The sequence below is a fragment of the Chelon labrosus genome (assembly GCF_963514085.1).
Source record: "Chelon labrosus genome assembly, chromosome: 2".
Lineage (NCBI taxonomy): Eukaryota > Metazoa > Chordata > Actinopteri > Mugiliformes > Mugilidae > Chelon > Chelon labrosus.
The window spans coordinates 27,924,781-27,950,152 of NC_140338.1; the positions used below are offsets into that span (position 1 = coordinate 27,924,781).

At 41.0% G+C, this 25,372-nt stretch overlaps 2 protein-coding genes across 2 annotated transcripts; both read left to right on the forward strand.

Annotated features, from left to right (window-relative positions):
- Positions 1 to 86: 86 nt before the first annotated feature.
- On the forward strand, positions 87 to 4,536 carry LOC311499149 (histone chaperone asf1b-B-like). Its single transcript, XM_084560022.1, has 4 exons — positions 87 to 757; positions 1,491 to 1,606; positions 1,820 to 1,996; positions 3,479 to 4,536. Exons 1-4 carry the CDS (start codon positions 649 to 651, stop codon positions 3,674 to 3,676), a joined length of 600 nt encoding a protein of 199 aa, XP_084416148.1. The 5' UTR covers positions 87 to 648; the 3' UTR covers positions 3,677 to 4,536.
- A 1,893-nt stretch (positions 4,537 to 6,429) lies between these two features.
- On the forward strand, positions 6,430 to 25,368 carry prkacab (protein kinase, cAMP-dependent, catalytic, alpha-b). Its single transcript, XM_084561731.1, has 11 exons — positions 6,430 to 6,874; positions 8,790 to 8,851; positions 10,650 to 10,778; positions 11,369 to 11,467; positions 14,508 to 14,590; positions 14,772 to 14,898; positions 17,232 to 17,327; positions 17,890 to 18,012; positions 20,184 to 20,243; positions 20,336 to 20,440; positions 20,525 to 25,368. The coding sequence occupies exons 1-11, from the start codon at positions 6,829 to 6,831 to the stop codon at positions 20,648 to 20,650; spliced, it is 1,056 nt and encodes a 351-aa protein (XP_084417857.1). The 5' UTR covers positions 6,430 to 6,828; the 3' UTR covers positions 20,651 to 25,368.
- The last annotated feature ends 4 nt before the right edge of the window (positions 25,369 to 25,372 follow it).

Consider the following 25,372-nt stretch of genomic DNA (forward strand, 5'->3'; position numbering starts at 1 on the left):
CAGTCAAAGGGGGTAGCAGTGTCAAAATCTAATAAACTGAGCTTTACTTGAGATGTTTTTTTTTTTTCTTCTTCCTCTTAAAACCTTGTACCTGCATTACCACAATGAATTATTTTGCAACCACAGACCATTCTGTAACACATTAAGAGCTAACGTTCAACAATCAAACTGTATTTTTTCCAGAAAATGCATTTTCAAAATGGTTATATATAGTTATTATATTTCATATAATATGCAGCTCATCTAATGTTGTTACCACCCACCGCTGTTCTTAATCTTCCCAAAATTCCCAGCAGTACTTGTTTTGGACTTTCCATTATTTTAAGCTGTTGTTTAACAAAGGAACACTAGGAGGCAGCAGCGCGCACCTATGCAACATGCCTACCAGAAATAAATACGGCGGAAAAGACGCAGTGCATGACGTACTTCCTTTAGCCAAGCCGCCGCCGGGTTAGGTTGGTGCTCTTGAAGAATAAACGAATCAGACTGTAACTTTCATCCTGGAAGACAGGCAACTCCGACCCGTGTGAGCCAACCCGGGAACACAACGGTGGTAAAGTGCCGAGGGACTCGTCAAACTTAGTTCACGTGAGAGGAAGAAAAAGCTAATTAGTTTTCCCGGTTGAGGTGCATCTGCAAGATTCTGCTATGGCCAAGGTTCAAGTGTTAAACGTCGCTGTACTGGATAACCCGAGCCCCTTTGGAAACCCATTTCAGTTTGAAATAACATTTGAGTGCATGGAGGATTTGCCGGAAGGTGGGTAACCGTGTTCAGCTAACGTTTAATGCCGGTTAAATCACTCTTTGTATTGTGTTAGCTTGGATAGCAGCTGTGTCTGGTTCTCTGTGTTCATGTGTCAGCTTAACTGCAGGCATGTGTGGTGCAGCGTAAGTAATTAATCAGCTCGTTGTTTTGTTCGATGAAAATTCATTATTAGTCCTTGTAGGAGCCGTCTGTTGATATTTCATTTGACAAGTTGTTGAAAATTGGCGCTGGCGCGTTTGTGTTGTTAGCCCCGCCTCCTGCCTCCACTGATTGGCTCGTAGAGCTTTTTCCAGAAAGCTGATTTGGTCATCGCGCAGGGTTACTGTAGCAACAAACAAGCTGAACGAGTTGCCGCGAACAGCAGAGAGAGACATGAGGGAAGCACTACCATGTGTTTATTGAGATTATTTTGTGCCATCAACCTGGCGTAAATAAACGAATTGTATTGTAAGGAAACAACGCGCTTATTCAGTGTCTATTAATGCTAACAAAATGCATTTTCCAGTTTTCATTTTAAGTGAAACATCATGTTCTGTTACAAATAGTCATACTCAAAATACTGAGTGGTGTGTTTCAAAAAGTCAATTTTCTGTATTTCAGTTATGTATACGAATCAACGGATTTGCTTATATATTTCCAAGTGTAATAACTGACTTTATTTGCTGTACTATAACTTTCAAGAACAATCTCATATTATCTTGTGTGTGTGTGTGTGCACTGTCAGATCTGGAGTGGAAAATCATCTATGTGGGTTCAGCTGAAAGTGAAGAATACGACCAGGTTCTGGACTCTGTGTTAGTTGGCCCGGTACCAGCTGGCAGACACATGTTTGTGTTTCAGGTGAGACATCTGAGAAAACTGTCATCATGTTTCCTTGTGTCCAGTTTCAAAATGCAGCCGGTCACAAGCTCTGAAAATCATGGGAAAATGCATATTATATGTGATGTGGTTTATTTATAAATTGTTTGGCACTGATACCATGATTGATGTTTTTTTTTTTTTTTTTGTCTGGTTTCTTCATCTTCCTGTGTTCATGTTTTATGGGCTGTGCAGGCTGATGCTCCGAACACAGGGCTGATTCCAGAGAGTGATGCAGTAGGAGTGACTGTAGTCCTTATAACCTGCACCTACCGTGGACAGGAGTTCATCCGCATCGGTTACTATGTCAACAATGAATACACGGACCCCGAACTGCGAGAAAACCCACCTCTCAAACCAGACTACACTCAGGTAATACACACAAACACACAAGTATACAGATGGTAGAGGTTTCTGCCAAGGATAGGTGTGGACTTTATTGAAGTGAGTGATAAAACTGACCTCCGTGCTTCTTGTCTAAAAAAATGTGCACTGAAATGCAGGTTTCTGCTGCCCTCTAGTGCCCTGAAATCGGATAATTGAGACGTCCAAAAAATAAGAAAAACTTAAACAGTACAGTGTTTGCATTAATATCTATTTATTAAAAAGGATATATCAGTTCAGGCATAGTGTGGCTGTATGTGATCATTTTAATAGTGTTTCAATGATATATTAGTCCTTATAGAAGATGTATCATAGTGACATTAGTTTCATTCGTTTTCTGTAACGGCTTGTCCTCAAGAGTGTCGCAAGGGGAGGTCTATCCCAGATGTCATATTTTCTGTCTCTGAAATATGATTATGTTTTTTAATGTCATCTTCTAAGCTGTGTATATATGCAACTGTACTGACAAACTTGTCCTGCATTATATTGCATGGAACCAGAAGTTGCTGAATGCTAACAAATATGGCTTGTTGAAATATTACTGTTTTTTAAGGCCTTATTGTAATGTCCACAACATAATAAGCTAGACTTAAAAATCTCAGGATCAAGTTGGTCCACTAAAAGTAGAACTAATTTCACATTGCATGCATCGCACATACCTTGTTGTTTATTCAAAGGTAATGTATAAAATAGCATTATAGTATTGATATCTATTTCTGTTTTATCAGGATTGTTTTTTTTTTTCTTTACCAAAATTAAAGAGATTCAAGCGATAAGGGCTTTGAAGGAAAACACTTTCAACACTTTAGTTAGGCAGAGACAAGTTGCTATTTTTTGTTTCTACAGGGAACTTTTTTTGTGCAATGATACTGGCTATGCAATTAAATGGCATTGGTTTTTGCCATCTTGGCAGTGTCTGATACAGTCTAACTCCGGGCTAATTTAAATAAATAAATAAATAAATAAAAGCAAAGTGGTGAAGAAGAGTGTAGCTAAGGCAGGAGGCTTGTACCTAGGCAGATGGGAACTAGCAAGCTGTGAAGCCTGTCACTCACAGTGGCCATGCCCCAAATGATGTATAACTTGAAGCCTATAATTTAAACCGCTTGGTTATAACTGATCATCTTCTATTACTACTTCTTGTGGCCAAAGGGTGGGATGAACGCCCTGTAGTACAAATAGATTTGTAGATTAGATTTGTTTACAAGCTGTACTTTTCAGATTTTAAGTGCTAACTGCCATGTTCGTAAGCCTGTGATGCTCTCAAGGAGAGAATTAGAGCACTATTACTCTGTAGAGCATGATGCACTAGCATAAACTGATAACATTGCTTCGAACTGTGTTCTGTCATTTTATTTTTATTACTTGATATTCAAAGAATCCTCTTATTAGTCCATTTAGGCCCTGAAAAAACTTTAACAGTCTTCCTCTAATTCTGACATTTCATTGATGTTACTTTCATCATTTCAGCTCCAGAGGAATATTTTGGCCTCCAACCCCCGTGTCACCCGCTTCCATATCAACTGGGAGGGCTTAGCAGATAAGATGGAGGACAGCGAGAACGTAGACCCATCCCCCAACATCAGTGGCATGCTTCCTCCGTCCTGTATACCAGGAAAGATGCCACCTCTTGGACTGATGCCCGACAACTCCATGGACTATATGTAAGAGTCGTCAGATCAAATAACGGACAAGGAGCCCTTATCTATATGCTCACCCACATTGCAAACACACATTGGAACAAGGAGGCCATGGACATGTCTACATAAAGTGGACATTAACGGGAAGCACGGACACAGCAGCCAGGACATTTCATACAAAATGGGATGGGTCTGGAATTGCTACCAACTTTGCTTCCTCCCTGTGTTTCTTTCAACTCACACTTTGACGTGCACAGCCAAAATTGCCTTAATTTATCGTATCTCTGTCTTGGATCATGCTCATGTCATCGATGTGTCACAGTCTTTAGACAGGATAGCTAAAACCTCACAGCCGTGTAACTTGAACCATACCCCGATTTTGTTACCCATCCTGTGTCCTCTTTGGGTGTCAGAACAATTGTAGCCCAAGCTGCTAACTGCAAATTATTTTATTGTTCTGAAGGTTCGTTTTATCTGATGCATACCTGTTTAAAGTGTGGGCCATGATGGGAGCCTGTTGCAAGAAGTAGCTTTATTTGCTGTTTGTTCAAAGACTAAGAATACATTCATGATGAAGAGTTTTTCCTGAGGGTTCTCCAAATTACTCAACAAACTGGCTTCCTTTAGTTTTTTACCGAAACTCAAAGGCATTCTCAAGACATGTCACCCGTCTCTAAGAATGCACAAAGCATGTAGGTAAAGATAGAATAGATGCCATAGTGCAGTCAAGCTATGTGGATGGTTTAGGCTAACTGTAAATATTTTTTGCAAGCGCTTATTTTGCCTTCAAACACAGAAGGCATGTTTTCATTTTGTACTTACTATATATTCTCTCCCTCAGTATTTGTAACAATGATGGGGTTAATAAAGGTTGTTTTGTTGACCTTGTGCTGCTTTCTGGTTATCACCTCGTCTTTACTTACAGCTGCTCTCCACCTTGACGAGTGAGGAAGGAAGCAAAGAAACAGCAGCGAGACTCTGCTCTTGCGTGTGTGTGCGTGCGTCGGCCCACACTTCGCCTCTCTCCCATCTCTCTGGCTCCTTTTCCAATTTCATTCATAAAATGCAGCAGCAGCATCACTCCACCATTTTCACTCTAGCCTCATGTTGCTAGGCAACTGCAGCACAAAAGGGAAGGGGGGGGTGTATGTCTGCTCTCAACCATTTTTATCATAGTGGGAAAGGACTAACTCATCCATCCATCCATCCATCCATCCATCCATCTGTTACCTCCGTCTGCCTTGCATGTCTGAGCTTTTTAGCGCTTTGAAAAGAGCCAGAGTCTGCTACGTGCATGTTCACGTTTGGCTGGCATAAAAATCCATATGCAGCGTTGAATTGTCTTCAGTAGCAGTGCTCAAACGATTGATTTGATCGACTGGAAATTGGTAAACAACCCCCCCTCCCCTCCCCTTTTTTTAATTTTTGCTTACTATTCTTTCTCTTTCAAAGTATATGATTAATTGTTGTGATCACTGACATTGAAAACAAGTTTATTTGCATCCTAAAACTTTTTTTCAAAAACAGATTTCCCAGAAATGGATGGATCGTGACATACATCACATGAAGTAAATGGTCGGGTAAAAACTGATAACAACACTTTGGTGATTTTCAGTGTCACATAAATGTAAGACATTACAGTCTGAGTAATTTGGCTGTTTAGGGAGCTTTTACATAACAGAAGGTGGCTGCGGACCTGTGTGTCAGATCCTGCAGTAGCTGAGAGGAATCCTATTCATAGAATCTGTGTTAGTTCATACCATAGGTCTCTTTCAAAATATATATATATTTTTTTTTTTTTTTGATAAGGACCAACACATGCTTAAATTGTTATTGGGATGATCTATTCAGATGCAAAAATATGCAAAATGGTTCCTTTTGAGGATCCTGATAATAAAGAGCCCTTGGTCATCTGCTGTACTGGCCCTGTGGGCAATCCAGGTGTTGGGGTAAGGATGGGGGCGGGTGAGCAGCTGGAGGAGAGAAGACAGTTGGACAGAGAACATGTGATTGGTGCAGTGTGTTTTCATCGTGTCACCGATTGCCTTTTAATTCCCGAGATTACTTTCCCAACAAATAAACTCATCCTCCTTCCATGCACGCCAGTCTGCGAAGTGTTTAGAAGTCCTGCCAGCCACAGCCCGCGCCGCGCGTGCGTGAAATTCTGACCAACATTTCTAAAAATAGCTCGCGGTTGACGTCACTTAGCCAAACGTGTATCAGTCACTTGGCGGTGGTGGTGGGGGGGGGGGGGGGGGGGTTTTGAAGGGAGGAGGGAGGCATTCGTGTCAATCTTTGCTGGCAGCCAATAAACATCCTCGCATCCACTAAGATTCCCACGGTTCGCCCGAATCGAGCCAATGGAGGTCGAGAACCAGAGAAAGTGGGCACGTACGTCGTCGGGAGGAAAATAATCGGTGACGTTCCTCTCGCTCGCTTTTGTGTAGGGCGGTAGAACGCTGTTGCTGTTGATCGATTGCGAAGGGCCAATCAGAGCGCCCCTTCGCCACATCCCGTAGAGAGGTGACCAATCCCCATACTCGCTTCGGCTGTCAATCAACCCCCGATTCTTTCGAGTGGGCGGGACGTTCGCTCGGCTGTAGTTCCGTCATCCCGCTCGTCTCCGAGGCTACGGGGGGCCAATGTTGATTTGGGTGAATTCCCATCGTTGTCGGACCCCGCCGAGGTTTATTTTTTAAGTGCTGGCTTCTGTAACGAAAAGTGGCAAGCACTCGATTGAGAATATTGCCGCCTCTGGTATCGTTTTTTTGGGCTTGGGGAGAGGTGGGGAGCCGAGGGGGCTCGTTCGGCGGGGGCTGCAAGGAGGGACAGGCGAAGACTGGATCCTCCGTGTTCAGGCCAACTGCGCCGAGCTCGGCCCGACGGTCCAGTGAAGCCCCAGCGACCCAGATACCTCGGCGATAGCTCCCCTCGGATTTAAGCTCGATATCGGTGTCCGGCTGTTGATGACCGTGGAGTGAGTGCGCCCGCTTCAGTACCCCGTCTCGCCGTGGCACCGCATCGGCAGCTGTCAAGCCGTTAAAGACCAAGAGCTCGGAGATAACGTTAGGTACTGCTGGATTCAGGAAACACCGCTCAGACCTGATCGAGATTAGACCGGCTGGAGGAGGCTGCAGGGCGGCCGAAAAGCCACGGATCGCCCGTTGACAGGTTGTCATCATGGGCAACGCGCCCACGGCCAGGAAAGGCAGCGAGATGGAAAGCGGTGGGTACCCTCGATTGTACACATCCGTCCTGATCAGCACCTGCTCTGTTACAGGCTCATGAGATGACCAGAGGAGATGTGATACGGCGGGCTGCGTTAGCCCCACATAACCATCCGTACAGAGGCCTATTCCTGCTGTTTAACGTACTAAGATACACCCGTATGTCCTGTATTAGCTTGCGGCTTCGTGAGCATAACATATATATATATATATATATATTTATATATATAGATGAAAAGGTCTCTGATAATGAGTCTCATTGGCACGGTTTGTTCTCTATTTGGATCATTTATCAGCGGATGCTAAGCTAGAATGAAACAGGATATGGTGCTGTTTCCATAGCCATATCACTTTCTGAGCTGCCAAATAGCCAACAGCCATTGTAAGCTGCAAGGATCTTGGCACCTTCACGTCCTCTTGTGCTCAAATCTTGGCGAGATCACAACAAGCTATGTGTCAGATATTTCCCAAACAGTCCGTGCCTGTTGCTGTTTGGAAAGAGGTGCCACTGAAACGTGTCCAAACGTGGGGACAAGTCTAGTTTGGTGGACGCATTAAGGTCTGCATGTTTTACTTGGCGGCTGTACTGTCAGGTCTAGTGTGCAGAGAGTTGACACTATGCAGATGTCTTTTTTTTTTTTTTATAGAGGATTTTAAAAGTACAAACCATTCTTTTATGTCTAACGTACACCCCATTGCCAGATTATTAGGTACACCAGTTAAAACCAGTGCATTCTAATGATGCAACAGTCCTGCGCTAAATATCCCTTCACAATTGTTATAATATTCAGTTTATGCTGAAACAGTGTTAACAGGGTGGCTATTAAGATATACTGTAGTTTGCTGTGCTGTTACACACTGACCGAAATGGGGTTGTCAAAATAACAGGAACATGTGCTGGTACAACAGTACAGTTCAATAACACTACAAACGACAGCTTCCAAAGATAAAACAACAGTTTGTTCAGTTGTTTGAAACTAATGTTCAATACCACAGCCTGTATGAAGCTACACTAGGATCTAGTGTATGACTGTCACGTTGGAATGCTTCCACTAGTGTACCTAAAGAACTGGCAAGTGAGGTATGCCATGCTGAAGTCAAGTTCTACACATACAATTGGAGTCCATTGCTGTTCTGTAAACCAGATGCTTTCCAATGATCAAGTTAACAATGAGACATTTACGGTACATCTTAAAGTGTAAGAAATGTCTAAACGTATTGCATAACTGCTCCACTTTTGTAGATGAGGGTTTGGTGCCTTGCAAGTGGTTGCTGATGATGGGGATATGTTGATAGTTAATTGGTAGACTCGGCAGTGTTTTCCCATTGTGTCCAGGGATTTGAACCTCTGACCCATCAGATGAAAAAGGTTTAAGCGATTTCATTTGTTATTCAGGTTTTAAGTTCAGTTATTTTGTATATCTGTCTGCACATTCTGGTGGGATCAGGACTCATTCTTCAGCCTTCAGAGGAATCCATTTGCTGCCATTCATTCTCATTGTAGTACGAAAAACAACGTGAATGGACTCTTCATATTCCTTACGACGTTGAGATGATTTATTCAGTCTACTTTGGGGCATCTGCGTTAATCTGAGTTTGTCTTGTTGAACTGAGGTGTACACCATTTACTTGTAGTACTTACATGTCTTCTTTGTCTTGCACTCTCTTTGTGTTGTGTAGCCATCAAAGCCCACAAATTGTCACAATGAACGAAACGATGCATTTGACTGAAAATTCAGGAAATATAGGTGAAAATGTACGCAACGTTAACTATTTCCATAGTCTTTATGTCTGTGACGTTGAGTTCAGAGCATGTAGGAGGTATTTTACTGTTTATTTTGTGTTTTCTTTTACTCTCACTCACACCACTAAAGCCTACTCCTCTGTAAACACTGGCCGTTTTGTCTTCTACAGTCAAGGAATTCCTTGCTAAAGCCAAAGAGGACTTCCTCAAAAAGTGGGAGAACCCTGCACAGGTTAGTGTGCGCATGTATGAATGTTCATCCTGATGCCTCAGAAATATGATGCACAAAACATATATTTTTTATATTTTAATTTTTGAACAAATGCATGCGCTATCATGCAAATAATAATAATAATTAAACTTTTATGCCAGGAGTTTTAAAATATTCATATTTACATTCTAATAGATCCTTGCATATCATATTCAATATCTGTACTATATAAACATTTTAGATAAATGTTCATTTATTAGTATTATCAGAATCAGAATCAGAAAAGACTTTATTGCCAAGCATGTTTGTACATACAAGGAATTTGCTTTGGTGTTGTTACGCATAAAATAAAATAAAATAAAATAAAATATATATAAAATATATTATGGTATTACACTGACATGTACTGCAATGCTCCAAAGGTTTTAGGTCTCCTAACAGATAGATGGGTCTTTACTTTATGTAGTATAGAATTTTTTCTGCATCATTTAAAGAGTATGTTGCATAGTAAACATACAGATTTATACAATGAGTTTAAAAATGCTTAGTACTTTATGTGTGCATTGATATTCTTTAAATATAGTATGTTCCTCATTTGGCTTGTACTCTCTTACATGTAGTTAAATGTAAAGTTTATTACTTAAGAGGTAATTAAGATAGTGGTACTCTTTTTATTGAAACTGTGCTCATAAATGAATAATAGTAAATGTTTTGATCACTGAAAAGAGAAAATAAATGGAAATTTTATTCTCACCTCTCTGAGGTAATTCTTAATACCAGCACACTTTATCAAAGGACTGCCTGGATGGATTTCTCTAATTACATATAAATGTTTTGTAGATAACTTTCAGGATGGATTTTGACCGTCTTACAAACTTGTATTAAATATAAATGGAATCTTTATTAATACTCTATACCGTGCATGTACAGGATATTAATTAATGCACACTTGTTGCCTACGTAGAACAAATGATCATCAATCATGTTTACCATTCTGTATATTTATATACTCTGATTATGATATAAAGTACATACATACACCGATCAGGCATAACATGACTATTGACAGGAGAAGGAAATAAATTTGACCATCTTGTGACAATTCAATGTTCTGCTGGGAATCTTTTGGACCTGGCATTCATGTGGATGTTACTTAGACATGTAGCACCCACCTAGACCAGACCAGGCACCCCCACCCCATAGCAGTGACACTCCTTGATGGCAGCAGCCATCCCCAGCAGGATGCAGCCTGACACAGACACACACACAAAAACGATTTAGGAACAACTAAAAAAACATGAAGAACAGCACAAGGTGTTGACCTGGCCTCCAAATTCACTAGATCCCAAACTGATCAAGCATCTGCAGTGATGGGAATAACGGCGTTAAAATAAACGGCGTTATTTTATTCAGTAACGGGTAATCTAACAAATTACTATTTCCATCGCTACAGCACTGTTACTGTTACCGACAATTAAATGTGGTGCGTTATGAAATGTGAAGTGAAGCAACTAATAGAGCACGGGTAGCTGACGTCTCCCTGCACCTCCAATCACAACACCATCATATCTGTTGCCAGACACCCTCAGAAGGCCCATGTCCATTCTCTGATGAGTCACAACTGTTTTGGAGGCACAAGGGAGACCTTAGGAAGGCGGTCATAATGCTATGCCTGATTGGTGTACACTCGTGCACAAAAACATACTGTACATAATAAACTATGAATAGCAATTGTGAGAGAAGGACTTGTCAAAAATAAAACACAGCACCAGTCCATTTACACTAAAATCAGGTAACCATTTTTGTTTTGTCTGTTCAGAACACTGCTTGCCTGGAGCAGTTTGAGAGGTTGAAAACCCTGGGCACGGGCTCATTTGGCCGTGTTATGCTGGTGAAGCACAGAGAAACGGGACAGCATTATGCCATGAAGATCCTCAACAAGCAGAAGGTCAGTCTGGGTCAGGGTTTAGCAGAGTCACTCTGGAGGAGGGTGGAGGGGGTTTAAACAGTCCATCATCAAAGGACACACACTGTTATTGTTCCTACATGGTGGTCAAAGAAAACATGGAAATTATGTGAAAATTCAACTGATAAAACTTGAGTCCCTTATAGAGCTTGTAAAAGGTGGACCAAGTCAAGTTATTTTAGTACATGATTTAGAGTAAAACATGCTAGTTTAGAGTCCCTATAAAACCGAAAAGGATGAACGGGTATAGAAATGGACGATCATCTGATGGATATTTATTATTTCATTGTAAATCCTTGCAGGTCAAATAAATCAAAATCAAAGTCAAAGTCAGCGAAATAATCGAAACCTGCACATTTTCCGACTTATCTTTTCCCAGCATTTTTTGATAACTGTAACTACTCACTTATTTCTGAGTGTAATAAAGGTAGAGCTACAAGTGTCAGAACAGGGGCTGGCAAGATTACACTGCTTGTATAAGACATTAGTTTATGTTTGTTATTTCTTTTTTTATGACAAAATGTAGTCACTCTCTCTCTCTCCTTTGCCTTTCTGTCTCTCTGTGTCTCCAGGTGGTGAAGCTCAAGCAGATAGAGCATACTCTGAATGAGAAGCGGATTCTTCAGGCTGTCAGCTTTCCTTTTCTGGTGCGGCTAGAGTACTCATTCAAGGTATGCAGAATTTTACAGTGTGTCCGTACAAGCCTGTGTGTGCGATGTTTGTGACGACACTAAGTGACTGGTTAAATATCTCCCATTCACTCCAAAGTTGATCCCTCGTACTACCTTATAAGTCGAGATTAATGTTTCTCTCACATGTTTGTGAAAGCGGTCCATTGAACGTAAACAGATGTTTTTTTCCCAGCACACCCGCCCTGTTGTCTTGGCAAGTTATGTATCTGCCTATGATGAGTGCGCAGAAATGCACACTTGTTGGCTGTTTTTCAACGAAACCTGCCACAGAGCACGCATGGCTCATAATACTGCTGAGGAGCAGTCCATGAAATAGAGAGGGCATCGTTTTATATCCTATTTATCTGTTAAAAGTTCAGTGTGTTGCATTTAACGTCATTTAGCAGTAAAGGCTCATTTAAAGTACTTCAGGACACAGACGCAGTAACTTACGCACGTAGCCTACATTGGTGCAAGCCATTTATACTTGTGCGCTCGTCAGTCTGGCTCGCTCTGTAAAAACGCCACCCAAACGCTAGTCGGGGCTAGTCTTTTTTGCTAGTTGGGTTAATTTTTGTTTCTACTTCCTGACAACAAGTCATTCAAATATTTATATCTCTGAACCTCCTCAGTTAACCTTTCCTCAGTGTGTTCCATCTTTATTGACCCAAAACAATCAGTTGAAAAAATTGCGGAGATGGAGAAGCAGCCGGAAATACTAAAGCCGAAACACACTGCTACCAAGCAGACCAATCACAGCTGTTGTGGTCTGCGTCGCCAAAACGCGTAGTTACATTTTTGGGGAGGTGCACGTCAGGCTACGGCGCTAGGGCCTGCGTAGGGTCTGGGCTGTCACCGCAGCTACGGTGTCAAATTGATGCAGAAGCCCAAACCACCTTTTAGGTTGCATATTACAGCTAATTAAATACCCCTCCCTCCACCTCACCAAGCATGAGGGCCCAGACACACAAAAACAATCACGAAGAACTAGCAGAGATGAAGGCCGTCTATGGATTTGCTACGCGTCGGCTGTAAAGGAGCCAAAAAGTTGCACTTTGAACACATATGGCCCACATTTTATTCATTCCAGATGGCCATGTTATTGTAAAAATATTCACATCAAATGAGCTGAGGATGGAAAAACAAAAAGAGTTTTCTGTGTGTGATGTATTGACAAATTGCTTGCTTACTTTGGTCTCTTCCGTTTGTCTACTTGCACACTGGTTCGTTAAGCTGAACGACAGTCAGAGTGATCGGGCTCCGTTGCAGACTCAACATGCTGAACTGGCTGAAAAGCCCATGACAGGAGCAAACAGGGGTCCGACTAGAGCAAACGTTGCAGGACTCAAAAACTACTTAGAGCCCAACACTGGCCAAAGGCCAACCGTTGACTTGGTGTGGTAACCTACAATGACTGCTAAAAACTGAAAAAAAAGGAAGAATAAGCTATGAAAGACACAACAATTCCAGTTGTCAGATAATTTTATACTAATAAAAACAGTGTGTTATACATAAGCCCACATGTCTGCCTAAATACTACACACTTGATCTTGAAGAAGTTGTAAAAAAAATTTACTTATAGTCTCTCAAGAAGTGACATGAACAGTGAACACATGAAACTCGAGCCAATAACAAAATGCAGGAGTTACATTAAGCTACACTACACATATGTCTTTAGAGTCTGTAAAGTTCATCTGAGTCATGTCGGTGAACTCAAACCGAAACCATGCCTGCATCCTCACCATCAAACACTATTTATAAAATGTGCTTAAAAATGGCGGGAAAAAATTCAAAACTCCCACCATGATTGAGTTTGCACACATCGGTATGTTACTATGGAGGATGAAGATGAGAGCACGCTATAAAGTTCATAGAGGGTACTTGTTACTTATACACCTAGTAGACACAGAACAACATTATCATTAATTTGGAGTCTTTGTTTATTGCTAGCTGATTGTAAAGTGAGTCAGTCTTTGTTTTGGTCTGCACCAACTCATCACTAATGATATATCTGACTGTTAAGCTGCTAAACGACCCACTGTATTCACCAGATAGCCCTTAACTTAGTTAGTTATTTTGTGCTGAGATGGTAGCAGGCAGTGTCTTTGTTTAGGAGCTTTCTGCTGCCTGATGCTGCTCAAGATGACACTGATGTAAAGTTATGAACTGCAGATCCAAATCAATGAGCTGAAAGAGGCTAAGATTCTCTGTGGAGCTGAGGAAAGAGTTGCAGAGTGGGTGATAATTAAACAGAAGCAACGCTTGCATACAATTTAATGTGCAGATATTGATTATTGTGAAGTAGGTGTCACCTATGGTCAGCTTTTGATTAAAGACTTCTTCATAGTGATCCCAAGTGACCGAACAGAATCAACACACGACAGCCCTACCGTTTCTAAAGACTGACCGCCATCTCCAGTCCTGTTAATGTTTAACTTGTTAACAAAGCTAATCTTGTTAACATTAATCAGTTTATCATCACTGACAGTCTTGCTAAGCGTGTGTGATCAACAAATATAGAGTGAACTGAGCTTCGTCTGCCACATGTACTCTTTACTTGGCAATTTTTTTCAGCGTCTGTTCGTACTGGCACAGCTGATGGTCCTACTCCAATTAAAGCCTTATTCAGGTTAAGCTGTTTAGATGCACCTGGATGCCTGGAACTGAATATCCTTGAAGCCTTAAATAAACCTATTAACAGAATATTCTTGTCCACGTGAGGCATCCTGCACACAGAGTCCACGAACACAAATCAACTCAGATTTGTCAGTGTTAGTTGGCTAAACTGCAGTTATCCTGTTAAATGGTGGATTTACAAACCACACAAAAAAAATTCCCGAGTCAAAGTATAGTGCACTCAGTTACATGACTGCATTACAGTTTAAATAATTGTTAATAAATGCTAATTAACAAATTGCCAAGTGCCCTTGTTTCTAGAGTCTAATCCACGTCATCTAGTTGCCCGTCCTGTGTGCGTACCTGTAGCGCATTAATAGCTATTTGTGTGTGGGTGTCACTAACCTCTGTGTTCCCTTCCCAGGACAACACTAACCTCTACATGGTGATGGAATATGTACCAGGTGGAGAGATGTTCTCCCATCTACGGAGAATTGGCAGATTTAGGTCAGTGTCTGTTTGTAGCCAGAAGCATTTTTATAAGACGCCTACAGAAGTAAATAGTGGACTCAAACTAGGTTCTGCTCCATGGTATTCCAATATTCTCAGGTCGATTCATCTCAGTTCTCTGCTGTAAACTCCACTAAACTGCTCTCTTTCTGTCTCCCCGCGTTTGGTGTGTGGACAGTGAGCCTCATGCTCGGTTCTATGCTGCTCAGATCGTTCTGACCTTTGAGTACCTGCACGCTTTGGACCTGATCTACAGAGACCTGAAACCTGAAAACTTGCTCATAGACCAACAGGGCTACATACAGGTAAATGACAGCAATCTGCAAAAGCTCATTAAACACAGACAACTGTCAAACTAAAATTCACTTCTTTAAAGATAAGACCCTGCATGGATTCACAGAATATGTTTGTAATGGCAAATAGTTCTCAAGTGATTAGCAACCACATCAACAAAAATGTTTCAGACTATTTAAACAGAGTCTCTGTTGAAGCAATACTAATTTTAGAGAATAGTCTGCGACTACACTTCCACTATCAGTTCATCTTCTGATTATTTTCTTGATTAACTGAAAATCCACAATTCACATTTTCGTAGAGCCCAAAGTGAGGTCATCAGATGACCAACTACCTCAACAGCACTTTGTCACTTTGTGGCAACAGCTGTTTAGCACATGTTTGGTTTCTAAGTTGCTGACCTAAATGCCTGGACACACCAAGTCAACATCAAAGTACTGCTGTCAATGAAGACAGTCTGTGCCGTCAACTCATAACGCTGGGGTCTGTGCCAAAAAGTTGCACATGAACACACTACAAGGACTACGGCCAGCTGGTTTACGTTCTGTGCATGCATGAAGGAAAATTACTTCTGGAAGACAAAAACAGCAACTATTAGCTGGGAGGCTAGGAAGGTATGGAGCGCTACAAATCGTACGACAGCGCTGGCCATTAGTTGGACTTTCGTCGCTTTTGTCTCTGGACAGCCAATAGCCAATCAAAATGATTTCTCTCAATGACGCGTTCAACCACAGATTAAACGTGCTGAATCTGAGTTATGTTTTCTGGTTGTTGGACCTAAAAACATGATACCTCCAGACAGTCAGTACTTAAGTATGTACATCCTTCATGTGATCTTAGGAAGGGATTGGAAGAGCTCAGGAACCAGGAAAGTTCTTCAAATTATGGAAAACATTCACTTGTACTTAAGAATGAACTGTGATTGGTGGTCAAAGGCAACTGTGGCCGTGTCACATTTTTGGCAGAAATTCATGTGCAAATATAGCAAAAGTGATGACATTTGTCATGTCCCAAAGGTCAAAGGTCAGCCTCAACTTCACTTCATAACGTTCTGCCAAAATGCTTTTGTTAATTCACGTCTTCGCTACATATGTTACATGATGCTGGACAGACATGGATGACAACTGCAGGGTGACTAGTTGGCACAGACAGACTAGACAGTATATTTTGTGTTATTCTTTTAATTTGAAGCAACTGAGTGTTCACTGGAGACCCCAGGTGGAGAGGAGGGAAAGCACTGCTCTTAAATGTTTGATCAGAATCATGCATAAGGATGTGGTAACCATGCTACAAGCGCTTGTCTCTCCACACTTATTGACACACATCGTCAGGGGTAGACAGTGGCATCGTGACCAGATGCAGCTCATTCAAAGCACCCTGTAAAAGCCAGAAAGTTTACCCTGATGTAAGACAAAGACAATCAGCAGATTCTCTCATTTGAGACATCAGTCAGTCACTTTACACTAAACTGAATTAAACCAGACTTTTTATACATTATCCATGTCCTCCAAAATGTATGTTCCCTCTCTTGTCTCTAAAAGGAAGTCTGTGAACATATTATCATCCTATCCGAAATGTTGGTCTATGCTACTGCAAATAAGAGTTATTGACATTCAGGACTGACATATAATAGTGTTTTCCCCACTCATTACTCTGTGATTTTGTGACATGGTATCACATTTACACTCAGCTGTATTTGTTGGTGCGCCAACAAATTGGCACCACCTTTGTCTTACTATTCTGCTACCATCTAGTGGTGAATGGTGACATAACAGCTAGTGATGAATTCCCTTGGTGATGCAAAATACTCCAGTTCCTCTCCTTGGTTCCTCTCCTTGCATTTCAGTCCCTCCTTCCTGCAATGCAAGGCAGAGAGATGAGGAGAGAGGAGTTGAGGCAACAGACATTCAACAAAATGAAACATCCTTGGTTATGAGCCGTCAATTGAAACGACCTACCGCTGTATATTTAGTTTTAATTCATTTTACAACATCGTAACTCGTAATATTCCATCTGTGTGTTACGCCCCATTCAAAGAATCCACTAGTGAATCCTTGCTCCTCTCTCCTCTAAAAAGCTTCCTCTTTTCTCAAGATGCATTTTAGGAATTGAGACATCCTTCAAGATGGTGCACTGAAATTGCTTTCCGGGTCACAGCTTAGAGGACGGAGGATAGAGGAGATGAGGTGGCAAAAAATAGAAAAAGAAGAAAATCTGTCAGTCTGTCTCTCCTTCCTACTGCCTTTCATGTGGTTACACTCGGCAAAGCGAAGAGTGTGTCTTCTTATTTAGTCCTGTTTGTGATTTGGCTCTCACTGTCTCTTTGTCTTTGCTCTTCTCTCAGGTTACAGATTTTGGCTTTGCCAAACGTGTAAAGGGCCGGACCTGGACACTGTGTGGCACCCCAGAATACCTAGCTCCAGAGATTATTCTCAGCAAGGTGAGCACCTATTATTCCGCCTTAACAGCTGAATTAAAATCTCTAGTGACACCGGCTTCATAGAGTGATCGGTTGCACAAAGGGTCGATCAATTGCAACACATCCGAGAGAGTCGTTTAGAATTACTAAGTTAAAATTACTTCAGAAACATTAATTTAAAACATGACGTTAATCAGTTCAGTTTTATTCATATGGCACCAAAATCATAACACTGTATTATAAATGGTCCTTGCAGCAAGAGGATGTGGTTTTAGGGATGCTGATGTTGGTGACACATGTTTCAATACCCTGTGTGTACAAGAGAAATCTACAGAACAGATGATTCTCAAAACAAGAAGTAGGAACTATTTAGTTATTGCACTTGAGATTATGTCACTGATAAACAGCTATGGGCTCTGTCCCTCTAGATGGGATGTGTTAGAAAACTAGAAAACATAGAGAGCATAGAATGAGTGAAATTTAAGGATGCTAGAAAATATTTTCAAAAGAAAAGCATAAAAACTAAATCTTAACAGTGCATTATTCTCAATGCCCCTTCCTTTGTCCTTGTTATGTCGACCAGGGTTATAACAAGGCAGTAGACTGGTGGGCACTGGGTGTACTCGTCTATGAGATGGCAGCAGGGTACCCTCCTTTCTTTGCCGACCAGCCCATTCAGATCTATGAAAAGATCGTATCAGGGAAGGTGAGTTTAACTGTTTGACAGTGACCCCTCATAACCTCCTCTACTCCCTAGGTTAATATTCCTCTGTTTAGGAATAAACAAAAACTGTCAGATTTTCTCAGTTTTCTGTTTGTGGTACGGCATGCCTGTGCTCACTCACTGAAGTATTTTCAGCTGAATTTTTTTAGATGTTGTTTCAGTTTTGCTTTACTTGACTTCACCTGCTAGGTTTAGCTGTCAGGTGCATCTCTTTTCTGTCCTTGTAGTGTTTTTAGGACGACACTTTCTAATGGAACCAAACACTCGTGACTAAACATGTTGCACAAACATGTGCAATTTGCAAATTATGCAATGTGGATGTTTTGCAAGGTGGTAGTAAGAAATCACTATTCAATACTACCAACTTGATTCGCCACAAAAAAAAAACCCAACTTAATACGTCATGTACATTCGGGGAAACCGAAACAACAACAGCAAACAGTGGATGCTGCGTTTAAAACAAGAGAAAGGTTTCCTGGAGGTTTTCCTGAAAAAATATTACAGAGAGGGCCAAGGTACGAGCTACCCTCTCCTCGCTGCATTAGCTTTGACAGCTCTATTTACTGTACATGTTATAGGCAAACAGTGCACTAGAAAATACAAGGCACTTGAGAAAAGCCTTTATGGATCTACAGGGGAGGAAATTGTTTATTAAAGATCTGCTCGGGACTCGGATCGGCCGATACTGAATATCAAAAGATCGATATCAGATCGGGGGAAAAATAAACTTGATCAGTGCATCCCTACACACAGTCCAGTTAATCCATGGATAAAATAAAAGAGGTACAATGTATAAAAAGTATGTATAAAATATACAAGTATATAAACAATATACAAAGTGTATGTAAAACATACAAACGTGTATATATAAAAAATATACACAGTATATATGAAATATACAAAAGTGTATAAAAGCAACATACTAACTATATATCCAAGTATAGAAAAGTATAGAAAATATACAAGGGTGTATATAAAAAGATACAAAGATACATCTGTTTACATTAATATAACTTTTTGACATATCTGAAGTATAACAGAAGAAAATTTTGACTTTTTTTTACCATATTATACCATTATTATGGTATACCATTATACCATACCAGCTCATTACGTCACGCGTTTACCCCGCATGTGACATCAAGTCTCAGTCTCAGTCATCCAGCTCATGGTATATCCATAAATGTTAAAGAAAGGCAACTGGACTTGTAGAGTTTCTTGAAGACGTTTCAGCACTCGTCCGAATAGCTTCTTCAGTTCTAAAGGACTGGTGGGGAGTTGAGGTTTAAATAGGAACATCTGTGGGTGTTACCCATAAGACACTCACATAATTAGAATCTGTTAATAACCATATATTTACTCTGTAGGTAGAGAAGACAGTTGGTCCCTGTCCTCTTTCTCCAGTGAATGGTACTCTCACTCTCACCTAGAGGCTCCAGTCTCAAGGTGTGAATGGGTCGAAACTTCTTGGGGACAGATGTTCAGACTGTATTGTAAATTGATTTGTGAATTGATTATATCTCAGTCCACCTCCTCTGTTCAGTGAAGGTTTTTCCAATTTGACATGGATGGCTTCCTTTACTCTTTCAAACCATCTGTCTTTTCTGGTTCTCTGGTCCAACAATTTGGACGTTGCCTTGAAATGAGTGTCCTTTGTCCTTCAGGTGTAGGTTGACCGCTGAATGGTTTCCTGATGAGCTGGCGCTCTTGTGTTAGGACGTGCGTTTGTGGATGGGTTATTTTGTTTCCACTGTGTAGAAGTCTGCGCATTCCTCACTGCTCTGAACAGCATAAACTACATAGCTCTGTTTGTTTCTGGGTGTTTTGTGTTTGTGGTGAACAAGTTTCTGCCTCAGTGTGTTCCTGGGTTGGAAATGAACAGGAATGTGGTGTTTCCTGAAAATTCTACTGAGTTTCTCTGATACCCCAGCCATGTAAGGGATGACAGTGCTCCTCCCCTTGTTGTTCTCCTCCTCTCTGTCCATTCTGGGATATGTTTTTGAGCTTATGACCAAGGCCCAGTTGGGATATCCACATGTCTTGAGTCATTACAATGTCCTGTTGACTCTATGCAATTGAGTGCAGTTGCAAGGCTGCATTTGAAACCTACCTGACTCCAACTCTCCTTCATTCTTCTCATTGTCTGTCCTCAGGTGCGTTTCCCATCTCACTTCAGTTCAGACCTGAAGGACCTCCTGAGGAACCTGTTACAGGTGAAAACAAAAATCTGTGTAACCATGATATTAAGGTTTCATTTATTTTTCTTGATGTAAACGTGAGTAAAATGTCTTGTCATTGTCTTCAGGTGGATCTCACAAAACGTTACGGAAACCTCAAGAACGGGGTCAACGACATCAAGGGGCACAAGTGGTTTGCAACAACTGACTGGATCGCCATCTACCAGAAAAAAGTACGTGTGTGAATACGCCATGTGCACGCGTGACTTCCCTTCTGTTAAGTCTAGTTTTCACTGGATGCCTTTATTTGTCTTTAGGTGGAAGCTCCCTTCGTCCCCAAGTTCAAAGGACCAGGTGACACCAGCAACTTCGACGACTACGAGGAGGAGGAGATTCGCGTCTCTTTCTCCGAGAAATGTGCCAAGGAGTTTGCTGAGTTCTAGAGTTAGAGAGCGAGAGAGGAAGAAAGAAGGAAGTAGGGAGAGTCAAAGGTAGGCTGGTCGAGTGGGAGACGTAACGAGAGAGTACTGTCTCCTGTCCAATCACAAGCACCAGCTACAAAAAGAGGAAAAATGGGATAGAGAAAGGAAAAAGAGCAAGGAGACTGATAACCAGCAGTGTTGCCTTTTCTGTTGCGTTTCTGTTGTATTTTATTTATAATTCTGTCATATTTATGGATCCCTTTATAATGAAGGTCTGCTTGAAATTCATGGGTGTCGGGAACCCCACTAATTTAGAGTTGCCTCTACACATTCTCAACCAATCTCTTCCCTTTTCTTCTATTGTTTCATTCATCCTTTATTAATTTTTGCGCCACAACATGGAGAAATCAGTTTGTTCTGATCTACTCCAGTCTCTGCGTCACTACATGAAGCCCAGTGAGTGAGGTGCAAATTTAGGTCAAACGTATCTTGAATTTAAACTGATAACTGTCTCTTTGCTTGATGAGCAAGAAGAGCATTTAAGTGAAAAGCTAAATGAATTACATACACATGTACTTTGTTAGATCACTTTGCATTTTGCAGTTTAGTCTTTAGTTTTTCTTCTAATATCTAAACATTGTCATATCATTAGGGCATGAAGGGCCAAAGGAAAATCAGACACATTGTGTCCTCAAACAAAATTCAGTCAGAGACAGATAAGAAAAGTCGATTATGTTTACTCCGTAACTTCATCTGTTGTTCTTATCATTGTTAGCATAGCCAGACTTAGGGCATATCTATAGTGCTCCATTTTCAAATGTTATTAGATACAGGTGGCTCCAATGATATCACATCACGCTAACAACGAGGAAATACGAATAAGGGAACGGAATAATCTCAGTTTAAATGGTGTTGTGAAGAAACACTGTAACATAATGGTATCTCAGGTTCGAACATATCACTTAACAGACATATTATCAACATGAAGTGTTGGGAGCAGCAGGTAAATCAGCGATAAAGATTTTGGAATTTAAAGTCACTGGTGAACATTAAGAGGAACAAAAGGGAATATTTAGACTATTGGTTAGCGTCTTCCACGGTCTGCCCTTCCAGAAGATTTGATTTTCCTGACTCGACAACTCTGTCATCATGCAAGCACTTCCTGTCTCAGCTCTGATCTCACTTACACGTCAGAATGTTTCTGCTTGTTGAAACAACCATTTGGCCTTTGACAACTCCAAATAAAAGACACCATCCGAGGCACATTGCAACTGTCCAACTGTTTCCAGTTGGTGGTCGTCAGAGCACTAGAATCAGTCACTGATGAATGGAAGGCCATTTACGCAAATAACGTCTTAAAGATTTTGTATTTAGGCGGCATTGAAATTTGTGTTGACAAGTACAAAAAACTTAAGACCCAATAGTTTATGGGTTTTACATTCAGTCTTAACGCGTTTAAACATGCCTTTTTTAGTTGTTGTCACTGAGGAACCTTGATTCAAGACACAAATTCCTCAAGAGATTTGCATCAGCGATGCTGGACAACACCAAGCACCAGATTACGGGAAACTTTGTACACTGCAAAAGAAATTAAGAGAATTAAACGAAAGTAGAGGTTTCAGAGGTACATGGTGAACATTCATGGATTGTACCTTTGCACCTTTGTGATGTAGGATTTCTGAAGAGCTTTTGGGAGCTTAGTATGGTGTTTCCAGTTATCACTGCCTTGGCAGAATCTGACTCAGCTGAACTTCTGGCTAATTAAAAAAAATGGTCAAAGAGGTGTGAAGGGAGCTAGGCGACTTATGTCTAGACCAACAGCTGGCAATCTCTGACGCCATGCACCTTTCAATCGAAGCATCCACACCTTTATTTATTCCTCACTTTAAACCATGACATAATTTAAACTATTTCTATTTCTATTTCTACTATTTCTGCTGTGATGTTGGACATGTTAACATATAGGTCGATGGGGATTGACTCACTTTTGGAGCAACCCTCAAGTGGCCATTTGATAAACTGCTGTTTTTGGCATTTGATGCGCTTAATTTAAAAATGCTAGCAAAATCAAATTATCTATGCCAATATTGAACTTGAATGTGATGAGCAGTGCGTCATCATGATGACAATGACTGCAGGCACAAAGCTGGGCCATAAGTCCGTGTAATATTTTGGGGTTGCAAGCTCCAGCACCGACTATTTTTCAAATGTTGCTGCCTCAGACTTCTTTTTCAGCACCCCTATTTGACAAAAATAGAGAAACCTTTTGGCTGAGACATTGTTTACGTGTTTAGGTTCCAAATGTAACATAGCAGAGACAGCCATCTATCTGCCTACCTGTAAACACACATTTTAATGTCATAAACACAAAATCTCTAAGACGTATTTGCGCAAATGTTTTTCCATACTGTTCGACGGTGTGCTCTGAGGTGTTTTATATAAACACATGTTTATGTTCATTTCCCCCCATCACCCAGCCCCTTCCTCTTCTCACTCCCAAAGTGGGACCACACTTCATGTCACAGTCTTACACATGGCAGCAACTCTGTTACTATTTGTGTGTATAAAACATGCACAGTTTTTTTTTGTTGTTGTTGTTTGTTTTTTTTCCAGGTTGTTTTTTTTTGTGCGGTGGTGATGATGTAAAGATGACACTCCGTTGAACATATTAGGAAAAGGTAGAGCACCTGGAGACGGATAGAGCTGAAGCTGAGAATATTCTTAGAGCACGGTACACAACCTGCTGTTTTGAGTATACAACAAATAGCACTTTGGGTGTTCAGTGTCTCCTTAGTTCCTGAGCTGTGATGGCAGAGTACTTAATGCCCAAAGTGATGGTCATTGTGGGATTTGTTCATCCAGAATTTATCAAATAAAACCAAGTGACACCGGTGTCTGTTTGAGACATTAAAAGGCCTTCTTTATAGCTGTAATGTAACGTGCCACCATGATGCTGATATTCTAATTTGGTTCGTTGAGGCGCCTTGGTTTTCCCTCATCTGTGTTAAACTCTGCATATGTTTAAATCAGTCCCTCCAGTACGAAACAGCTCAGAATAATGTATCAAGCCTTTTGTCAGGATTACACATTTGTGTATTTTTTGTGTGCCCCACTAATGAGATGATCTTTAAAAGGACCCAACATGAAGGAATTTGCAGGGCAAGATGTTTGGCATTCTTTTTAGTCATATGTGGTTCAATGTCCATTACCTGCTATGAGGGCCCTCTATTAAGACACCATTTGTCCCTCTATAAATGGCCCCAGATTTACAATGTGGTAGTTTAACTGAAACATAGTTCAGTTTAGGAATGCGCACCCTAAAGGCATGAAGCATTGAAGGGGCCACTCCTGCAGTTCAGCAGAACTTGCAAGAAACTTGTGACACACGATGAGATATCCTTATGATTAGTGCCTTGTTTAAGTCACTAACTCCCACATCCTTTAAACCCAAACTGTTACGCAGTCTGTCTTTTAAAAAACATTTGAGCCGTGCCTGAGATGCGTGGCTAATGTGGCATATTTATTTAGGGCGCGTTGAAACCTAAAAATGAATTATCTTGGAAGGCAAATTTTCCTCAATAACATGATGTGTCTTTCAAACATTTTACATAGAATCCATACACACGGCATAATAGAGTTCACATTAAGTGATGAATATTGCAACAGAGATGGGACCCCTTTAAGTCAGAAATCAGGTGCTGGATCCACCTTAAGGACTCTTAAAAAGTGGCTTGATATTGTGCTTCAGGGTGGCATGTTCCCAAACAGAGCTTATAGTTAAATTACCACAGTAAATCAATGAAATGACTCTAAGAAATTTTATTTATTTTTTTGTCTAGTGCTCGGCTGATGAGCATAGTTTCCGCTTCTTTCTAATTCAGAGGTGAAAAGGCTCCAAATCGCTGAAAATAAAGATATTAATTAAGTCTAAATTGAATTTGCAGAAAAAACAAAACAAAACATATTATATTACTGTTATGTTATTTATTGCATCGTTAACATCACTTGTTGAGACTTCACACTCGCTGTATTTCCTCCCTGTCGGGTTTAACGTTGGCTGTATCATCATGGACAAGATGTTTGAAGCTATGATACAATATTAATACGTGTCTCCTTGATGTTTTTTGCAGTGATACAACTTCCTCTCAATGCAGGCACAATGCTGGTACATACTGTCGCACTTTTTAGGGAAATGAGACCCCATTGTAAACCATGTTAACCCCTGCAACAAACACACACACACACACACACACACACTCATATATAGACACACACGCCGCAAAAGGAAGCGTCTGTCACAGGAACAGTGACATAAAAACACGAAGTGTAATATTTTGCAACATGAGTATCATTCCAATAAAGTTTTACTTGTAAAATTCTACTGAGCTCGCGTCTCTTGCGTGTCTGGGTGTGTGGCTGTTTTTTGATTTTTATTTCTTTTTTTTGTTTTTTGTTTTTTTTGATAGTTAGAGGATCGCAACTTTAGACAAAAAGTGAAGCGGTTTGGTTGGATGTTTTCAGTGATCTCTTAGCGTTCCAGCCTTGAGGTGAGGCATCCATCACTGCCGCCTGATGCGGAATGGAGCCGTCGCCCACCCATCTGTTGACCGCCCGTCTCAGTCTGATTCGCCGTAACGCTCAAAAACACGACGCTCAACAATTCCCCCGTCTCCCCTCGGTGGAGTTCGTCGGTGTTTCTTTGTGTTCGTTCCGAGCAGACTGTCATAAACCGAGGGGCCGATC

What these genes read in the sequence shown, in the direction of transcription:
- LOC311499149 (XM_084560022.1), top strand. Translation starts at nt 649, where the DNA reads ATGGCCAAGGTTCAAGTGTTAAACGTCGCTGTACTGGATAACCCGAGC. An exon ending in GACACATGTTTGTGTTTCAG is followed by an intron (nt 1,607 to 1,819) that starts GTGAGACATCTG and finishes TGGGCTGTGCAG; the next exon opens with GCTGATGCTCCGAACACAGG. An exon ending in TCAAACCAGACTACACTCAG is followed by an intron (nt 1,997 to 3,478) that starts GTAATACACACA and finishes TCATCATTTCAG; the next exon opens with CTCCAGAGGAATATTTTGGC.
- prkacab (XM_084561731.1), top strand. Translation starts at nt 6,829, where the DNA reads ATGGGCAACGCGCCCACGGCCAGGAAAGGCAGCGAGATGGAAAGCG. An exon ending in TCCTGAGGAACCTGTTACAG is followed by an intron (nt 20,244 to 20,335) that starts GTGAAAACAAAA and finishes CATTGTCTTCAG; the next exon opens with GTGGATCTCACAAAACGTTA. An exon ending in TCGCCATCTACCAGAAAAAA is followed by an intron (nt 20,441 to 20,524) that starts GTACGTGTGTGA and finishes ATTTGTCTTTAG; the next exon opens with GTGGAAGCTCCCTTCGTCCC.